This window comes from Pseudonaja textilis, chromosome 15 (assembly GCF_049901715.1).
Source record: "Pseudonaja textilis isolate UNSWEBS1 chromosome 15, rPseTex1.2, whole genome shotgun sequence".
NCBI classification, from domain to species: domain Eukaryota; kingdom Metazoa; phylum Chordata; class Lepidosauria; order Squamata; family Elapidae; genus Pseudonaja; species Pseudonaja textilis.
This window is the reverse complement of record NC_142004.1, coordinates 2,798,935-2,818,828: the sequence shown is the minus strand read 5'-3', so window position 1 is coordinate 2,818,828 and position 19,894 is coordinate 2,798,935. Positions and strand designations below refer to the sequence as shown.

Genomic DNA, 19,894 nt, shown 5'->3' with positions numbered 1-19,894 from the left:
CTGTTTCTGTTTTGTTACTGGGCGTGAAAGGCCACTTGGGTGCAGATCACACGGGGTGTCAAACTTGAGGCCTGCGGGCCGGATCCAGCCCATAGATACGGCCTGCGGTGCTGCCCTGGAAACCGTGAGACACGGTGCGTCTTCCAGTGAAAACGGAGCTCAGAACAGTTGTGTGGCTCTCTCAAGCTCTGTTTTGTTCTGTGCTAGGTTTCCCCCAAAAGCACAAAGCCAACTCTTTGAGTCCCGGCAAAACCTCTTTTATTCAATGAATGTGAACGTATTGCATTCACGTTCAGCCAACGGCCTGGCAAACAGTCTTGCAAAGATGTAATTATTAGCTCAGACCTTAACTATCTTGGAGAAGCTGCCCGGTAAGTACTTCCACGCACAGTGCTGACAGGGAAGGGCTAGGCACAAAGTTTCTAGGTTAAACAGACAGATCTTCACAAAGCTGGAACGAACTAATTGTTTCCTGCAGAAGCCCCCTCCCCTTTTGCTCCACTCTTAATCCCGATGGGAGGGGCCATTCACCAACCACCTGTGGCTTTACTCCCACGTCGACCCTGAGTTCCTAATTGTGCCTTCCTTTTGGCAGCTTGCTGGTTCCAGAAGCTGCCCCGCCTCACTGCTGTCTGAGCCCAAAGGCAGCTGATGACTGTCAGCCTGCCCTGGCCCCATCTCTGCCTCTGATGCAGAGCCCTCGTCCGAGCCTTCCTCACCCTCCAGGACTGGCCCAGGTTCCTCCCCAAACATCCTCATTGTCCGACTCTGCTGCCAGCTCCGTCAGCCGCCGGTGGGCCAGATGTTTTTGGCTGTGATGGCCTCCTGCAGCCCTTTGCCAGCGAAGACTGAGTTCAGAGGGCTGCAGGATGTTGAGCCGGCCATGCCTGCCCTGGGCACACCCACTCAGCCCCCCGAGGTCAAACACCAGCCTGTTGCGGCCCTTAATGAAACCAAGTTCGTCACTCTGGTGTAGATGAAGCTATAACTAGGTTAGTTTCCGTTAGCCAAACACCGGGAGGAATCCGGTAAGCCAGGAGTCCCCGACGCCTGGGCTGCAGCCCGCGAACAGGCTGTGTCCTGTTTGAAACTGGGCCGCTCAGGGGATGGGCAGGCATCTATGTGCCGGTTGTGGCTGCCATGTTTTTTAACCCTTTCCTTACAGACGTCCCCGAATCTTCTTGGTTTAACCGTCTCATTATGGATAACTGGATTTTTTTGCAGCCTACTTTAAAAAAAAAAAAATCTCATTCCTATTTTGATTCAGTTTTGCACAAAGACTAATGTGATCTTTTCCTTTGGCAACAAAGAACATATTTTTCTTTTCTTTTTTTATCTGATTTGGGGGGGGTTTTTTTTGGCCGCAGTCAACGTTTTCTTCCTCTTGATGAGCTTTTTGTGCCCAAATAAAAAGCCGGAAAAGAAAATGTTATTCTCAGCTCGAGACGATCAAGTGATTTTTTTTTCAGAAGCTGCTATCTCAAAGGTTTCTGGCAATCCATTTTCAATTCAGAATAGAGCTGTAAGGGACCTTGGAGGACATCAAGTCCAACCCCCTGCTCAAGCAGGAGGACCCTATACCATTTCAGACAAGTGGCTGTCCAGTCTCTTCTCTCCTTGATTAGTTTCCATCCATTGTTTTTTTGTCTGGTGCTTTGCAAAATAATTTGACCCCCTCTTCTTTGTGGCAGCCCCTCAAATACTGGAATACTGCTATTCTTCCACACACACACCCCAAATCCTTCTTTTCTCTAGACTGGCCATAACCAAATCCTGCATCTTAGTTGCTTTTCCTTGCACTTTTTTCCAAAATCTCAAACTTTTTTTTTGTAATGTGGTGACCAAAAACTGATTGCAATAAATGAAGATGGAGGCTCTTACTAAGTTTGGATCGTGTCTTTCTTTTTCTGGGGTGCAATCATTCTGTTCCTTTAATTAATTAATTAAGTGTGTGTGTGCGTGTGTGTTCAGATTCATTTGGCAGTTGCGTGCTTTTTAAATCAATGCAAGTAAATAAAAGGAGGAATTCCTTTACAAATGCTAGAATTTATCCAACAAAGGAGACTTAAATTATAATTTGCAATTACAGCTGGGGCAGGGGGGAAAACAACCAAGCCAGTTTCGGGGTTCATCTTTTGTTGCTGGTTTCCCTCCAAAATTAAACCCGAAGAAGAAACCACAATTGCGTATTGCAGGCAGTCCACCCCTTCCTAGCAATTTTCTTGAGTCATCCAGAGGTCATCCAAATTTCCCATCTGGGAACCTGGATGTTTCCCAGGGGCCTCTCAAAAAGAGAGAGAGAGAGAGAGAGAAATGCACGTTGCTTTTGTTCACTAGCTTCGCAGAACCAATTCTAGCATCCATAATAGAGTGCTTTGTCTTCATTTATTTACTGGCATCGATTTAAAAAAGCACCCAAACTGCCAAACAACTCTTGAGCACTCGGCTTTCTGGAAAGAAAGAAAAAAAAATGAGAACACTAAAAGAAAAGGAACAAAAAGATGAATGGTCCAATAAAAGAAACGTGGTACAAAGAGAACAAGATCTCACCAGCCAGCCACTTCGAAAGCCTGGGAAAATAAATGCAGTTTTGAGTGCTTTGTGGTTCTGCCAGCCTTCTGCCTCTTTGTCCTACACGATGGTTGTTGTAGTCCTTACATTGTATGTTGTAGTAGAAGATTCCTTTTTTTTTTTCCTCCTTCTGGGGTTGCTGGATTTTTATGTTTTGCTTGGGATGTTTGGAAGGGCTTGAGTTGGCTTGTATGCTACACTGATCCCATGTGGCTGGTGGTTTCTGAGACATTCTTCAATTCAAACGTTTTTTTTTTCTTAGGTTATTAAGTATTATACAAAATGCAAAAGTAAAGAAGGGAACAACGAGGAGGAAAGGGAAAGGTGGAAGAGAAGAGAGGAAAGGTAAGGAAAAAGAAAGGAAAAAGATGGAGTGACTTCCAACTCTCTCTCTTGCGGTAGAATAAGGCTTTAGCATCAAATCACAGTTATTTGTTTTTCCGTAGTAATATGAACGAGTCATTTCTATTAAAAAAATCTATCCATCTCATCTATAAAAACCCAAAGTCGAAATTACATTCTTTTCCACATCAAGCATGAAACTCAGAAGTGGAAACAAAAGTACTTCTTTAATCAAAGGATAGAGAGGATAACTTAGAACTAAGGAGAAATTTCCTGAACAATTAACCAGTGGAACTGCTTGCCTCCAGAAGTTGTAAATGCTCCAACGCTGGAAGTTTTTAAGAAGCGATTGGATAACCATGTGTCTGAAGTGGTGTAGGGTTTCCTGCCTAGGCAGGGGGTTGGACTAGAAGACCTCCAAGGTCCCTTCACTTGAGACTTTCAAGAAGAGATTGGACTGCCATTTGTCAGAAATGGTGTAGGGTCTCCCACTTGGGTGGGGTGGGGGGGTTGGACTAGATGACCTACAAGGTCCCTTCCAACTCTGATTATCTGTTACCTTCCAACTCTGTTCTGTCCTAGTCAGTTTTGCCATTTCAGCCAGCTCCACCGACTTCTGCAACCATTTTTGGTTTCTTCTGAGATATTCTTGATGTGTGGCAGTTGTAATTCTTGGTAGGGTTTGGGTTGGTTGTGTTGTTGTATTGCATCGGGATGAGCGGCCAGGGACTTTTTAATGCTGTTATATTTGCTCATCGGCAGGGCTTAAGAGAACGAAGCCAGGTTCTGAAGGCTTCCTTGGTTATTTTCCTTCCTTTTTTGTGTGTTTTGCCAGCCTCGCTTCCTTGGCTCCCTGGCAAGAGAGGAAGGTGTTTCAAGTGCCAGCCTGATTTTCTTCTTTTTATAGCTGCGATAATTAAATCATTTCATTAACCGCCGACTGAAGGCTCCAAGCTGCTCTCCTCAACACTCTTGTGGCGCTGGGGGTCTCCAGAACAGACATCGCTGGCAAGAATTAAGTTGTGATTGCTGATAGCAGCAGCTGCGCCTCGATGGGGGTGTTGAGCAGCGTCCCCTGAGAATGCCAACTGCTGTCTGAATCACCGCCACAAAGCAATGTTTCTGCACCTTGGCGACCTTAAGAGGTGTGGACTCCAGCTCCCAGAACTCTCCAGCCATCTGCATCGGTCAAGGACTTACCTGTAAACCATAGCAATAGCCCTTAGAGTTATAGACCGCTTTACAGTGCTTTACAGCCCCTCTCTAAGCGGTCTACAAAGTCAGCACATTGCCCCCAACCATCTGAGTCTTCATTTTACCTACCTCGGAAGGAGGAAAGGCTGAGTCCACCTTGAGCTGGTCAGCATCGAACTGTTGATCTGCTGGCAGAGTTAGCCCGCAATACTATGCACCAAGGAAGGAAGGAAGGAAGGAAGGAAGGAAGGGTGGAAGGAAGGAAGGAAGGAAGGAAGGAAGGAAGGAAGGAAGGAAGGAAGGAAGGAAGGAAGGAAGGAAGGAAGGAAGGAAGGAAGGGTGGAAGGAAGGAAGGAAGGAAGGAAGGAAGGAAGGAAGGCAGGAAGGAAGGAAGGAAGGAAGGCAGGAAGGAAGGCAGGAAGGAAGGAAGGAAGGAAGGGTGGAAGGAAGGAAGGAAGGAAGGAAGGAAGGAAGGAAGGCAGGAAGGAAGGAAGGAAGGAAGGGTGGAAGGAAGGAAGGAAGGAAGGAAGGAAGGAAGGAAGGCAGGAAGGAAGGAAGGAAGGAAGGCAGGAAGGAAGGAAGGAAGGAAGGAAGGAAGGAAGGAAGGAAGGGTGGAATGAATGAATAAATGAATGAAGGCAGGAAGAAAGGGTGGAATGAATGAATGAATAAATGAAGGCAGGAAGGAAGGGTGGAATGAATGAATAAATGAAGGCAGGAAGGAAGGGTGGAATGAATGAATAAATGAATGAAGGCAGGAAGGAAGGGTGGAATGAATGAATAAATGAATGAAGGCAGGAAGGAGAAAGGAAGGAAAGGAAAGGAAAGGGAGAGAGAGAGAGAGAGAGAGAGAAAGAAATAGCAATAACAACACTTAGAGTTATATATCACTTCCCAATGCTTTCCAGCCCTCTCTAAGCGGTTTACAGAGTCAGCCTCTTGCCCCCCCAACAATCTGGGTCTCATCATTTAACCCACCTCGGAAGGATGAAAGGCTGAATCCACCTTGAAGCTGGTCAGAATCGAACTGTTGGCTAATAATTCTTGACGGGGTTCCATAACGGGAGGGGCAGTTTTCTGGGACACTAAAGTTTTGCCACTTAATCAATCCCAGGATCTTTTTTTAAAACAACAAGAAGGCCTGGAAAAAGTTTGAAAATCCCTATTTCATACTTCATACTATTCTACTGTATTTCTCTAGATTCTCTCGCTCATTATCTTTTCGTCCAAACCTTTGTCAAAAATTATTACCTTTCCTCCGACAGGACCTGTTCAATCGTGTTTATTTCTCTTTTCACTAAATTTTTGAAGCAGGTTATATATTCTGCATTTCGGCCATGGTCATATCATAGCTTTATTGTAAGATAATGACAACCCATTCCACTCCTATTGACCTTCACTCTGTAATTGACTGCTTTCATACACTGGATTAAAGTTTTCTTTAACGTGCGTCATAATTTTCAATGTTCCTTTCCAAGGCCACTGTAGAGGTTTTGGCAAACAAACAAAAAAAATAACTTTTCCCAGCAGCTAATGGTAACATCTCAAAGCAAAAAAGGATGTAAACAAGCCACGAATGGTAGCATTTGCCTGAGAATCAAGAAAACTCCATTCTATGGAATCACAGAGTAGATAGAACTTAATATTTTTAACATGTTCTCATTGTTGCCCATTTGTGTCTGTGGAAATCCACTCTCCAATCTCCTTTAGCAAAGTTCTATTTGTAGATTTCTGCAACAGACCCCCACAAGAATCACTTTGGTAAAATAAATTCCAAGTTTGATAACATTCTGCGTCTTCTTTCTGTTTGATTTTTTAATGTAAGCCTGTCCATTTCTGCACGGTCTTAATATCTTCTTCTTAATTGTCTCTTCACCTGGAGGTGTTTCTTCATCTTTCCAATATAGTGCGAAGATAATCCTCGTTGGGGGAAAAAGAAAACGAGTGGAGAGTAAGAAGGGCATTCATTCTGAGAAGCAAATGAAATACTCAGGCAATAGGATGTTTATTAAGCACTAAGGAATGTAATTAATAGAAAATTAATAATTCTTTTTTTAAAAAAAGAATCACTTTGGGTGGGTTAAATTTTAGGGGACAAAACCTTTGCACTCTTCACTTGAAAAGAGGGGAATGCTACGGTATCAGCCCACAAGTCAAAAGCACCAAAACACAGAAAGTTTGACTAACTCCCCAGGATTATACGGGGGGAGCCCCACTTTCGCCACCCATGTGCTTGTCCTTAACAGAGTTGGAAGGGATCCAGAGGTCATCTAGTCCAACCCCCTGACCAGGCAGGAAACCCTACACCATTCCAGACAAATGGCTGTCCAATCTCTTCTTAAAAACTTCCAGTGTTGGAGCATTTACAACTTCCGGAGGCAAGTGGTTCCACTGGTTGTTTTAACTGTCAGGAAATTTCTCCTTAGTTCTAAGTTGCTTCTCTCCTTGGCTAGTTTCCATCTGTTCTTTCTTGTCCTGCCTTCAGGTGCTTTGGGGAATAGTTTGACTCCTTCTTCCTTGGGGCAACCTCTGAGATATTGGAACACTATTATCGTATCACCCCTAGTCCTTCTTTTCATTAAACTACTAGACAGACCCAATTCCTTTCTATGTTAGAATAGAATAGAATAAAGTAGAGTAGAGTAGAGTAGAGTAGAGTAGAGTAGAATAGAATAGAATAGAATAGAATAGAACAGAATTCTTGATTGGCCAAGTGTGATTGGATACACAAGGAATTTGTCTTGGTGCAAATGCTCTCAGTGTACATAAAAAGAAGATACATTTGTCAAGAGTCAAGAATCATCAGGTACAACATTTAATAACAGTCATAGGGTACAAATAAGCAATCAAATCATAGTAGGAAACAGTCCATATAAAAGGATACAAGCGACAAAGTCACAGTCATACAGTCACAAGTGGGACAGGATGGGTGATAAGGAGCGATGAGAAGATTAATAGTAATAGTAGTGCAGACTTTGTCAATAGTTGGACAGTGTCCAGGGAATTGTTTGTTTAGCAGAGTGATGGGCTTGGGGGGGGCGGGGGGGGCGGGGCGGGGGACTATCCTTGTGTCTAGTTGTTCTGCTGGGCAGGGCTCTCTAACGGTTTATGTCCAGGATGTGAGTCCAGTCCTCTCTCTTTGCTGCTCTTCTCTTTGGAGAGTCTCAGCCTCTTTGACGGACCTTCTCCGGGATCGGGGAGGGAGGGAGGGAGGGAGGGAAGGAGGCAGGGTGTCCAGCCTTACCGGGCAGGCGGTGAGGGAAAGCTGCCCGCCTCGCCGTGGCAGGAAAAGTATGAAGTCATATTTCTCCGCATGTCCGGAAAGGCGGGGAAGAAGCTCCTCCGTATCTTGCGCGGGGAGGTGGGGAGGAACGAGCGGCCCGGGGCTATTTCCTGCTCGCTGCTAGGCAGAGCCCGTGTCCCTTGTCCTGTTGGCCGCGTCGCCTTTCTCACGTGCTTGTCCCGGGTTTGATTTGCCGCAGCGGGTGGGGGGAAGCAGAGGCGGTCGCGGCGCCGCAGTGTCCCTGTCCAGGGTCCTGAAAGGGAGCGCCGATTCGGGCGCTTCTGCGCCCACCCAGGTCCGGGGCTCTAGATAGCGGCAGCGTTGCAGAGGGACGCTTGGATCGCGCTGCCCGGTGGGCTGCCTTGGAGGAAGAGCGGGGCGGCGGGCAACCGCTTCGAAGCGGCCTTGAGCAGCCCTTGCTCTGCGCCCGAGAGGAAAGTTGGGCAAGGCGGCGGGGAAGGGTCCCCTCGCCCCGTTGGTTCGGCTCGGCTCGGCAGCCCCCTCCCCTCCCTGTTCCCTCTTCCCTCCCCCGTCTCTCTCTCTCTCTCTCTCTCACGCACTTTCTCACTCTCTCTCTCTCCCCCCTCCTCACTCTCTTCTCTCTCTCTCTTTTCTCTCTCTCTTTTTTCTCTCCTTCCCTTCCCGCCTCTCTCAAGACCCCACTACAGCTGCACTTCGGAGGAGTTCGGCTCCGTTCGCTTCCCCGTTGCCCGGTTCATCGCCGCGTCTTGGCTGGACTCCTTTCTCCCTTCCCATTCGGGCCGCACTCCGTCGGAATCTCGTCCTAGACTCGGATTAAGCTCTTGAGCTCTTGGGTGATTGTTAGCCAAAGGCGGCGGCGGCTGCTCGCGGCAGGGAAGGCGCAGCGGAGAAGCTCCTCGGGAAGAATGGTGAAGTTGGGTTGACTTGGCTTGGGAACGGAAGAGTCGGATTAAGCCGGAGCAGTCCTCGGAACTCTGGGTCCTGGTGTGTGTGTGTGTGTGTGTGTGTGTGTGTGTGAACCTCCATCTGAGTTCACACGAGGCACTTCAGGAGTCCGTTACGAACCTGGGACCCGCCTTGACGTGCCTAACGTTCAGCTCGGCTCGTTCGTAGCCTTGGCTTTTTAAAATCCTTTCTTCCTGGAGGCTCAGCATGTGGGGCCATCAAGCCAGCCTAAATGGTTCGTTTGTGGTTAGCGTGCGAACCCGGAACACGGGTTAACTCAGGAGGCCGGGTGAAGCTTATCGTGTGAACCGCGGGAGGGGCAGGCAAGGGGGTTGATGGCTCGGAAGACGCGCGAGGCGGCGGCCCTTCCGAGGAGCAACGGCGGCTACGGCTGGGGAGCTCTCCAGGGTCCTGAAGGCGGACCATGGTGGAGACGCTGACCGTCGCCGTCCTGGGGGCCCCCAAAGTAGGCAAGACAGCCATCATCCGCCAATTCTTGTACCACGACTTCACAGAGAAGTACAGACCCACGGAGGACCGTTACATCTACCGGCCGTCGGTCATGCTGAACGGGAACTCCTACGACCTGAAAATCATGGACGTCCCTTACGTGGCAGCTTTTCCTGCCAACAGTTCTCAGGTGAGCTCCTCTTTTTCCTCCCCTCCCTTCTCACCTGGCTGTTTCCATCACCCCAGCAGCTATGGAGAAGCGGAATGGTAGTTTGACCAGGTGGGGTGGGGTGTCAAGCCAGGTTGGATTTGGGTGGCTCTTTCCATTTTTTCGGTTTTGTCCCCGTGTGTGCAAAGTGATCAAAGGTGCACATATTTCTCGCTGCTTCAGGAGATGGGGGTGCAGTCTGGTGCTTCAGGAACTGGGCTAGGACTATGGCGACTCAAGATTTGAGTTTGCCTTCGGCTCTGCCAGTTTGTTGGTCACCTTTGTGGAAGTAACGTTGCCTCCAAGCACAGTCTATATTGCAGGATTGTTGTTGTGCACATTTAAGACAGAATCTCCTGGAAGCTAATTTGAACTCATGGAAAAAAAAGATGGGATCTAGCTCTTTCTGGGCTTAATAGACTTATTAACATCTCCTTTTCTTTTCCTTCCTTCCTTTTTCTTTCTTCCTTCTCCCTCTCACTTTCTTTCTTTCCTTTCTTCCCTCCCTCCCTTCTTTCCTCCCTTCCTTTCCTTTCTTCCCCTTCCTTCCTTCATTTCCACCCTTCCCCTTATTTTCTTGTTTTTTTCACCACCTGTGTAATTTCAACACCCGAAAAGCAGTGAGGGCACACTGATGATAATTTCATTCAGTGAGCTCCCAATCAAAAAAAAAAAAAAAAAAGTCTTGTTTTTCTGGATGTAATTAAACAAACCTGAAACTTAGGCAAAAATTAATCACCGTTATTTCACACAAATAGGCTAACCGTGGTTAGTTTCTCTGAGGTTTGCTGTGCCAGGTAAGACAAGCTTCCTTGGTTGGCTTAGGTCTCAATGTATCATAGAAAGCTCAGAATAAGAATAAGAGGGTGAGTCGATCTAAGCCAGCGTAAGACTCTATTCTCCTGCTTGGGGAGGGGGGTGCTCTGGAAGACCTCTTAGATCCCTCTGTTGTTCTGCTAAGAAAAGCTGCAAAGCTTGGAAACATCTGCCTGAACATCATTAGATGACATTTCAAATAATGTGAGGGAGGAGGCCCCAGGGGACATTTTTTGAACTTTGCATTGTGTTCCGAAGCCAGATTTATTCTTTCGTACTTTAAACCCCCTGCTTTGATAAAAGCAGAACCCTGCCAATATTTGGCATTTCACATTTAAAACGGAGGAAGCGAAATAAAAGTGTTCTCTACACGGATGGACAGAGATTTGCAGGATTTTTCAGCGGTGACCAGCCTGACTTAACAAACCAACAGAATACGCCGTTTGCAGATCTGATTTAAGTAATTCCAGTACTGTTGCGGCTGAATTTAATTTTAATTCAGATTCAATATATCCACGGGGGGAAAAGACAGACAAGAGCGAAATGTTTGTTCCCAATTTTTTGCATAACGAAAGCTACGAGAGGCTCAAAGAACCGTGGGCCCATTTCCGGCCTTGCTAATAAGCCTCCGGAGCCCAGGGAGGGTGAAAACACCGCCATGGTGTAGGTGGCCGACTAGGCCACACCCACCACGGCCATGCCCACCCAGCCAGCGGGGCAAAGAACTGCTTTGCTGCAATTTTTAAAGCCCACCCCTGAATAAAGAACTCAGCTTGGAAGAATCACCATGGGTCCTTCTTGGTTTGGGGCCTGGGTCACATGAGGTGACTGAGGAATCCTGGGAATTGAAGTCCACACAGGAGGTGGGAGGGAATGTCTCTGGAGATTTGATCCAGCTCACGGATTGGCAAAAGAATTGCTCAGGACCGAAAGGCGCGGAAGAGGCCTTTGTCCTGCAATGGGTAGACCGTGGATAGAATGATGTTAATTTTGATTATTTAGCTTTCACACGACTGGGTTTTTCAGTTATTTGCATCGGCCTCCACTTTGTCACTTTTAGTCTCTTGTGGTTTTGGTTGCTTTTTTCTTTTTTTAAAAAATCCAAACACCTACAGATGGATACTAGTTTTCTTAGTTCCAGCCAAATAGCACATTCCTGCTTTGAAATTTTTCAACCTCCAACACCTCTCGGGAGGTGTTTAAAAAAAGGGGATGGAAGACAAAACCAGCCAAAAAAAAAAACCAAAACCCAACCACCCCCAAAAAGGCTTTAGATATAAAACAGTTCTAAATCAATATGACGATGATGGTTTTAGACCCAATGTAGACATTGATGGTACCACAAATAGGTATAAAGTCATACCTAGAGTGGTTGAACTAGGATGATTAAAGGCCCGGAGACTAGAACATACGAAGAACGGTTGCTGGAATTGGGTACGTCCGGTCTAGTGAAAAGAAGGACCAGGGGAGACATGATAGCAGTCTTCCAATATTTGAGGGGCTGCCCCAAGGAAGAGGGAGCCAAGCTATTCTCCAAAACATCTGAAGGCAGGACAAGAATCAACAAATGGAAATTAATCAAAGAGAGAAGCAATTAGAATTAAGAAGAAGAATTAGAATTAAGGGGAAATTCCCTGACGGTTAGAACAATTAATCAGTGGAACAACTTGCCCCCAGCCGTTGTAAAGAGATTGGACAGCCACTTGTCTGGAATGGCATAAGATCTTGGACTTTCCTTCTCATCATTTCGGTTGGGCTGGCCAGGGGATTCTGGGAGTTGAAGTCCACACCTCTTAAAGTGGCCAAGTTGTGAAAATGACTGCCGTCAATCGATTCAGACTTTTCTTTTGTAACCGCGAGCCATCCTAACACTTGCTCAAATTTCTCCCCTGCCTCCTGTGGCTGTTCCACATCCGTTCCGAAGAAGGTGTCAAAGCAAGCCATTATTTTTTTTAAAAAAAAATCAATCAAACAAGAATGGTTGCCAGATATGGGGATGTCTAGTTTGATGAAAAGGACTGGGAGGGGGAGCAGGATAGCATCTTCCAATATTTGAGAGACTGCCACAGGGAGGAGGAAGTGATCAAGCTAATCTCCAAGGCACCCAAAGGCCAGAGAAGGAACAATGGATGGAAACTGAACAAGGAGAGATTCAACTTAGAAATAAGGAGGAATTTTCTGACACGGAGAACAATCAACCAATGGAACAGAAGTTGCCTTCAGAACTTGTGGGAGCTTCATCACTGGAAGCTTTCAAGAAAATATTGGATTGCCATCTGTCAGAAATGGTGTAGGGCCTCCTGCTTGGGCAGGGGGTTGGACTAGATGACCTCCAAGATCCCTTCCAACTCTGTTATTCTATATTCAGTGGGACAGCTTGCCATCAGAAGTTGTGGGAGCTTCATCCCTGGAGGCTTTCAAGAAGAGATTGCACTGCCATTTGTCAGAAATGGTGTAGGGTCTCCTGCTTGGGCGGGGGGGTTGGACTAGATGACCTACAAGGTCCTTTCCAACTCTACTATTCTGTATTCTAAGTGGAACCCAACCAGCCTGAAGGACAGCATCCTGCTCTAATTAATTAGCCTGAACAAGTCTTCCTAGGAATAAATATTTGCCCCCCATGCCATTTCTGTAATAAAAGAACCAAATATAAAATCCTTTAAAAAGAATTTAAATCTCAGCGGGCTTAGGAATTGTGCAGATGGCTGTCTATTTGCAGAGCGGGGTCATCTCCAAGACCAGCCGGTTCTTGGTTGGCATCAGATGGGGAGCTCCTGGGAGGGTATGGGATCTCCTGCTTGGGCAAGGGGTTGGACTAGACGATCTCCGAGATCCCTTCCAACCTTGAAAACCCACGAACGATGTTTGTGAACAAGGTTGGAATGACTCATTGGCAGCGAATGTGATTTGCATGTCACCTTGGCTCTCTCCTTCCGCAGCCGGAGAGCAAAATAGTAGCACCAGCTGTCTGTAAAATACGGCTGTCACCTTCTTCACACCTTCTGGTTGTCAAAATTAGAAAAAATAATAATAATAATGTGCATTTTTAACCCGGCTCCGTTGTAGGCCCTTTTCTCTAGCGTTCATACTGTTTCTTTGAAGCATCTTCCCACTTGAGTTTTTAGAATTCCTTAAATAGTCGAGCTCAAGGGAGGCTTGTTGGGGTGGAGGGGCTGGACCCTGCTGATCGTAGGTAGGCTAAAACCTGGGCAGGCCAAATTTACCAGTTGGGGTCGAGCAGTGATCTGTGCGGTGCCCGAAGAGTGGAAAATGAGGGAAACAGCCCTGCCTTGAAGCTGCAGAAGGAAAGAGGAGTAGAAAAATGTGGAAATGACAAAGGCAAACGAAAAAGGAATGCCTCTTTTCAACCAGGCAGATGAAATGTGGTTTTTTTTAAATGCAGCAATACAAAGATCTATTTTCTATTCTATCCATTCCATTCTATGCTATTCTATGCTATTCCATGTTATTCTATTCAATTCCATTCCACTCCATTCCATGCTATTCTATTCTAAATTTCTAATTCTATTCTATTCCTATTCCTATTCTATTTCATTCCATTCCATTCTATGCCATTCTATTCTAAATTTCTAGTTCTTTTATTTTATATTCTGTTCTACTCCTATTCCTATTCTGTTCTTATTCCTATTCTATTCTATTCCATTCCATGCTATTCTATTCTAAATTTCTAGTTCTATTCTAAATTTCTAGTTCTATTCTATTCTAAAAATCTATTTCTATTCTAACTTTCTATTTCTATTTCTATTCTATTCTTATTCCTGTTCTATTCCATTCCATGCTATTCTATTCTAAATTTCTAGTTCTATTCTAAATTTCTAGTTCTATTCTATTCTAAAAATCTATTTCTATTCTATTCTAACTTTCTATTTCTATTCTATTCTTATTCCTGTTCTATTCCATTCCATGCTATTCTATTCTAAATTTCTAGTTCTATTCTAAATTTCTAGTTCTATTCTACTCTAAAAATCTATTTCTATTCTATTCTAACTTTCTATTTCTATTCTTATTCCTATTCTATTCCATTCCATGCTATTCTATTTTAAATTTCTATTTCTATTCCATTCTATATTTCTGTTTCTATTTCTATGCTACATTCTATTCTTTCATCTATTCTATTTTTTTATATCTCTACTCTACTCTATTCTAATCACATAGAACACAGAACTTAAATATTTTTAAAAGCCTCAGCCATGCGCCCCCCGCCCCGATCCTTCCTGTCAGGATCCTGGCAGCGACCAAGTCAACCTGCGGCTGGTTCTTCCTTGTCTGCAGTGACTCCACTCACTGTCCCACGTCTTCTTTTGGTCCATCAGGAATGGTCAGATCTGAAGTGTTGGGGCCTGCGAAACACGGACGCCTACATTCTAGTGTACGACATCTGCAGTCCAGAGAGCTTTGAATATGTGAAAATGCTCCGTCAGCAGATCCAGGACAACAGGTAAGGGCAGGGGACGAAGGCAGGGGTGGAATTCTACCCGGTCAGGCCAGTTCTGTGCAGTTTGGAGAACCGGCAAATCGTGCCACAGGTTGTCCTTGCCTCTCCTCTCTCTGTCCACTCACTCCTTACCTGGCGTTATGCGCCATCCAACTTGCCTGTCTTGTGCCTTCGCCTAATTTTGGGTAAGATCTCACTCCGGGGGGGGAAGGTTACTGCAAAATCCCCATTCCCTCCCCACCCCACTAACCTGCTTTCCAGCTCCGTTCTCCTGTGCAGAACAACCAAAGAAGACCCAGCCGATCAGCTGTGGGCGGGGCTTGATGGGTGTAGCATTCTGTGGGTGTGGCTTGGTTTCTTGGTGGGTGTGGCAGGGGAAGGATATACTGCAAAATCCCCATTCCCTCCCCGCCCCGCTAACCTGCTTTCCAGCTCCATTCTCTTGTGCAGGGCAACCAAAGACCCAGCCAATCAGCTGTGGGTGTGGCTTGATGGGCGTGGTGTTCTGAGGGTGTGGTTTGGTGTCTTGGTGGAAGAAAAAGACCCAGCCAATCAGCTGGGACTCAATGGGAGGCAGAGAATAGATGAGGTTGGCGGGGCCAGTCAGTGGCGGCATTGGGCGGTTCTCCGATCTACTCAAAATTTCCACTAACGGTTCTCCAGAACCGGTCCAAACCGGCTAAATACCACCTGTGCCACGCTGGTGCAAAACGCTCATCTTTTCTTGAAGTAGTGCATGCACAGAATTGTCAAAAAGTAGCGCGCGCAAACCTGCTCTGGGGCAGAAAAGACTGACCCACAAACGTTTAAGGCTTCCCTCGATCCAATGAGGCTCCGGCTGCAGAAATGGACTTTCCGGAAGCAGCTACTTTCATGAGCCTACGCACCAAAGCGTTGCCCGGACTGCTGAGCCGCCACCCCTTCCAAACCTGAACCACCTTCGTGTATCCTCTCTTCCAGGACAAACAACATCGGCGAAGCCCCCGTCATCATCGTGGGGAGCAAGCGGGACCTGCAACGGCAGCGTTTCACGCCCCGCCGGACACTCTCCCTACTTGTGAAGAAGACCTGGAAATGTGGCTACATGGAGTGCTCGGCCAAATACAACTGGCACATCGTCCTCCTGTTCAAAGAGCTGCTCTGCTGCGCCGTGGCCCACGGTTGTAAGAGCAACCACTCAGCCGTGCGCCTCCAGGGGGCGCTGCACAGAAACAGGTGCAGCCTCATGTGAGCTGGAGGGGTGGAGCCTGGAGCGGGTTGGAGGGCGGGGGAGGTCTTGAACGGGCATCAAACTCAATTTCCACTGAGGCTGTGGTTGATCTCGTGGGGGGAGTGGCCAACTGGATGCCACTCGCTGGGCATGGCCGACTGGATGGGCGTGGCCACCTTGAGGCCACTCCCCCAAACTGCTGGCCTCACGTTTCCTCTTCGCATTGGGTAAACTGGGCCCGAAGCGACGCGGGCTGGGCCCTTACATTTCCCAGGACGGCCCCCGGGCCAGATCCGATCTCATCGTGGGCCAGATCCAGCCCGTAGGCCTTGGATTTGATTTCCCCCCTGATCTCAAACAAGGGGTGTTCAAATTTGGCTGCTTTAAGACTGGTGGACTTTCAACTCCCAGAATTCCCCAGCCAGCCATGCCTGCTTAATCTCCTAAAGTGGAGAGAGATTGCAGAGGAAGGGATGGCAAAGAGAGTTAAGCTATGCTGGCTGGGGAATCCTGGGAGTTGAAGTCCACCAGTCTTAAAGCGGCCAAGTTTGGAGACTCCTTGACTTTGCAAAGTCAAACATTGGAAGAGAATCACAGCCATTATGACGAGTCATGCAAATCCTATGAACTATGATAGTTCCCAGCTCCTGTTGATAGGAATGGCTTTTATAATGACACATGTGGAAACTCCACCCACCCCTTTTGGGTTAAAGGAGTAAAGCATGCAACGGATAGGATCATGACTCAAAGCCTTTTGGCCATCTTTGGACTCTTGCACACGTCTGGGGTTCGAGAATCGAAACAAGGATCCGGTAGCCTGCCGCCGTCTGGTTAGGCTGACCCAGAAGGAGCGTTTTTCCATTCCAAACAATGCCAACATTCAGAGGTTCACGAGTTTTGCAATACCAGGACACCCTGAAACAATGAATTAATTTGCACAACTCTCTCACGCCTTCTTCCCCCCCCCACACCCCAAGCAATTCAAAACCTCATTGGGTTGGATGGGAAATAAAGAAAGCATTGACTGAAAGGATAACTAAACTAATATTCATCCTGGCTTCTTATTTTTATCAGTTGACAGAATTTGCTTTTCGCTCAACTAAAGCTTTTCTTTTTTGAAAGTTGAGGGAGGGAGGGAGGGAGGGAGGGAGGGAGGGAGGGAAGGAAGGAAGGAAGGAAGGAAGGAAGGAAGGAAGGAAGGAAGGAAGGAAGGAAGGAAGGAAGGAAGGGAGGGAGGGTGGGTTAACCTTGAATGGGTCAGGATCGAACTGCTGGCAGTGAGCTAGCCTGCAGTACTGCATTCTAACCACAAGGAAGGAAGGAAGGAAGGAAGGAAGGAAGGAAGGAAGGAAGGAAGGAAGGAAGGAAGGAAGGAAGGAAGGAAGGAAGGAAGGAAGGAAGAGTTAACCTTGAATGGGTCAGGATCGAACTGCTGGCAATGAGCTAGCCTGCAGTACTGCATTCTAACCACAAGGAAGGAAGGAAGGAAGGAAGGAAGGAAGGAAGGAAGGAAGGAAGGAAGGAAGGAAGGAAGGAAGGAAGGAAGAGTTAACCTTGAATGGGTCAGGATCGAACTGCTGGCAGTGAGCTAGCCTGCAGTACTGCATTCTAACCACAAGGAAGGAAGGAAGGAAGGAAGGAAGGAAGGAAGGAAGGAAGGAAGGAAGGAAGGAAGGAAGGAAGGAAGGAAGGAAGGAAGGAAGGAAGGAAGGAAGGAAGGAAGGAAGGAAGGAAGAGTTAACCTTGAATGGGTCAGGATCGAACTGCTGGCAGTGAGCTAGCCTGCAGTACTGCATTCTAACCACAAGGAAGGAAGGAAGGAAGGAAGGAAGGAAGGAAGGAAGGAAGGAAGGAAGGAAGGAAGGAAGGAAGGAAGGAAGGAAGGAAGGAAAAGAGCATGAGAAAAAGAAGGAAGATAGAGGGAAAACAAAGGAAAGATGCCCACTACCTCCCCAAAATCTGTGCACATTTCTGATCTGGAGCACAGCATACTTCCATACTAACGCACCCATTTACACGCACATACACACCCACCAAAAAAGGGCGCAGGGCCACAGCAGGTGATATGTCAGTCTTTACTGTCTGGATTCAGGTATTTGCAGGTCGGTTTAATCAGCTACATTCACGGGGTTGGATAGCAGGCACTCTACGGGAGGAGACCGAAGCTCCCTATTACTTATATAAATATGCATAGATTTATTCAACAGATCTCCAGTGATCAGAAGGGTGGGCTGGGGGTGGGGGTGTCACGAAGGCCGAGAGGGGCCCTGCCAAAGAGAAATTCACGTGCAAAGACTTCAGCATTCCCTCCCTGTCCGCTTTTCCCACTCACGCAACCGACGTTTTCCCACATGCAACGATTGACTTGCAGAATTGAGGGAGTCCCTGTGATCCAGTTCAGTGGTGGGATTCAGCCGGTTCGCACCGGTTCAATAGAACCGGTAGCTAATTTTTCCTGGAGTTTGGCAAACTGGCTGAATCGGGGGCCCCGCCCAGCCCAGCCCCACCCAGCAAGTGGCCAGTAGGCGAGGTGAGTGGCCAGGCAAAGTCTGTGAGTGATGTTGAGTTGGTCACACCCACTCTGTCCGATGATCACCCAGCCATGCCTACCCATCTGGTCCCGAGGGCAGAGAACCGCTTGTTAAAACTATTTGAACCCCGCTACTGGTCCTGTTCCCGAAAATGTGTACCCAACTTTTCCTGAGGTTTTTAGAGACGCTTCATCGGTGCCGCTCAGCGTCCATTATGTGACTCCGCCACGGAGTCTCTGGGAGAAGAAAGGCTCGACTCCAAATGGGGCCCACTAAAATGGAGTCAAACCACTTTCCCCAGCCCGTCCTTCGGTCTTCCCCCCTTCCCCCACCCCCCCAAACAAGCCAACCCCATAAGGCACTCTTCCGATTCCGACTGCACGGAAACAAGGTGTGCGTGCAGAAGACGAACGGGGCAAACTGCTCCACAACACAACGCCCTGACGAGAACACAACACTCCACAATCCTGACATACTCAAATGCTCGATCCGTGCCAACGCTGCCTCTGTGACTGGAGGTCTGGAAACAAGGGCGGATGCTTTGGGAAAGAGGAGGGAAGAAGTAAAATAAAAATTAAAAAATATCAAAGGGGCAACCACAAATGTGCAATCAAAATTGCCATCCTTTTTGCCTTGTTCCTGAAAACAGTGGCCTTTCACCGCATGAGAATAGCATGGCAGCCCCAGACCAAAAGGAAGAAGCTGTGATGAGATTCACATCAAATCAGGCTAAACGTCCGGGGTCAGCTTTAGTGCTGGAAAAATATATATTTTCCAACCTAGAAATAAAGGGAGACTAGTATAGATCTACTTCAAGCTATTTATTTCTTGTCAGCTAAACGTACCCTTCTGGAATTCGAACCCGGGTTCATACCAGAAGGGCATGGCTAGCTGATGACAGCTAAATAGCAATAGCACATAGACTAAATATACTGCTTCACAGTGCTTTACAGCCCTCTCTAAGCAGTTTACAGAGTCAGCCTATTTGCCCCCAACAATCTGGGTCCTCATTTTATAGAAGGATGGAAGGCTGAGTCAACCTTGAGCTGGTCAGGATTGAACTGCTGGCAGTCGGCAGAATTAGTCTACAATACTGCCTTTTAACCACTGGGAAGGAAGGAGGGAGGGAGGCAGTGAAGGAAGGAAAGGAGGAGGGAAGGAAGGAGGGTTTACACAGTCAGCCTCTTGCCCCCCAACAATCTCGGTCCTCATTTTACCCACTTGGAAGGACAGAAAGCGGAGTCAACCTTGAGCCTGGTGGGATTTGAACTGCCAAACTGCAGGCAGCTGGCAGTCAGCAGAAGTGGTCTGCAGTACTGCACTCTAACCACTGCGCCACCGTGGCTCTTGAAATAGCTCGAAATAGATCTATGCTAGTCCCCCTTTATTTCTTGGTTGGTAAAAAAAACATAAATGTAACACAAAGATAGTTTGTCACGAAAGCGACTGCCTGCGAAGGCTCCTGGATTGGGGGCGGGGCGGGGAGAGCCAGAAGCGGAAGCGGTACACTCCGTCCCATATTCGAGTAGACCAGGTTGCCCTGATAAAGGGCAAATGATAAAACTCCAAAAGAAATAAGGGCTTTGCTGAAAAGGGAAAAAAAACCTCCGAATTTCACCCACAGATGTGCCACAAATACTCCTTGACTGGCGGCCATTTTTAAACCACCATTCAAACGTTATGACGGCACCAAAAACTCTTGACTTGCCAATGAATCTTGCACTGGCGGCTGCCCCGCGATCAAACTTCAGGTGCTTGGCAGCCAGTATCTTTATGGTGGTGACAGCCTCCAGGGAAGGGGGCATCATGTGATTGTTTGAGACCCTTTCGGGGGGATTCTGAAGAAGTTAAATGGGGCAGGTGGATTTGCTTAACCACCGCGGTGAAACAGGTAATTAAATCGGGC

The 19,894-nt window shown here is 47.2% G+C and overlaps 1 protein-coding gene across 1 annotated transcript; it reads left to right on the top strand.

Moving 5' to 3' along the window:
• Positions 1-8,741: 8,741 nt before the first annotated feature.
• RASL10A (RAS like family 10 member A) lies at positions 8,742-15,478 on the top strand. Its single transcript, XM_026722205.1, has 3 exons — positions 8,742-8,957; positions 14,126-14,250; positions 15,208-15,478. The coding sequence occupies exons 1-3, from the start codon at positions 8,742-8,744 to the stop codon at positions 15,476-15,478; spliced, it is 612 nt and encodes a 203-aa protein (XP_026577990.1).
• Positions 15,479-19,894: the final 4,416 nt, after the last annotated feature.

Excerpts from the sequence above, each read along its gene's own strand:
- RASL10A (XM_026722205.1), top strand. The coding sequence starts at position 8,742 with ATGGTGGAGACGCTGACCGTCGCCGTCCTGGGGGCCCCCAAAGTAGGC. Across the intron at positions 8,958-14,125 it reads TTCCTGCCAACAGTTCTCAG|GAATGGTCAGATCTGAAGTG; the intron begins GTGAGCTCCTCT and ends TTGGTCCATCAG. Across the intron at positions 14,251-15,207 it reads CAGCAGATCCAGGACAACAG|GACAAACAACATCGGCGAAG; the intron begins GTAAGGGCAGGG and ends CCTCTCTTCCAG.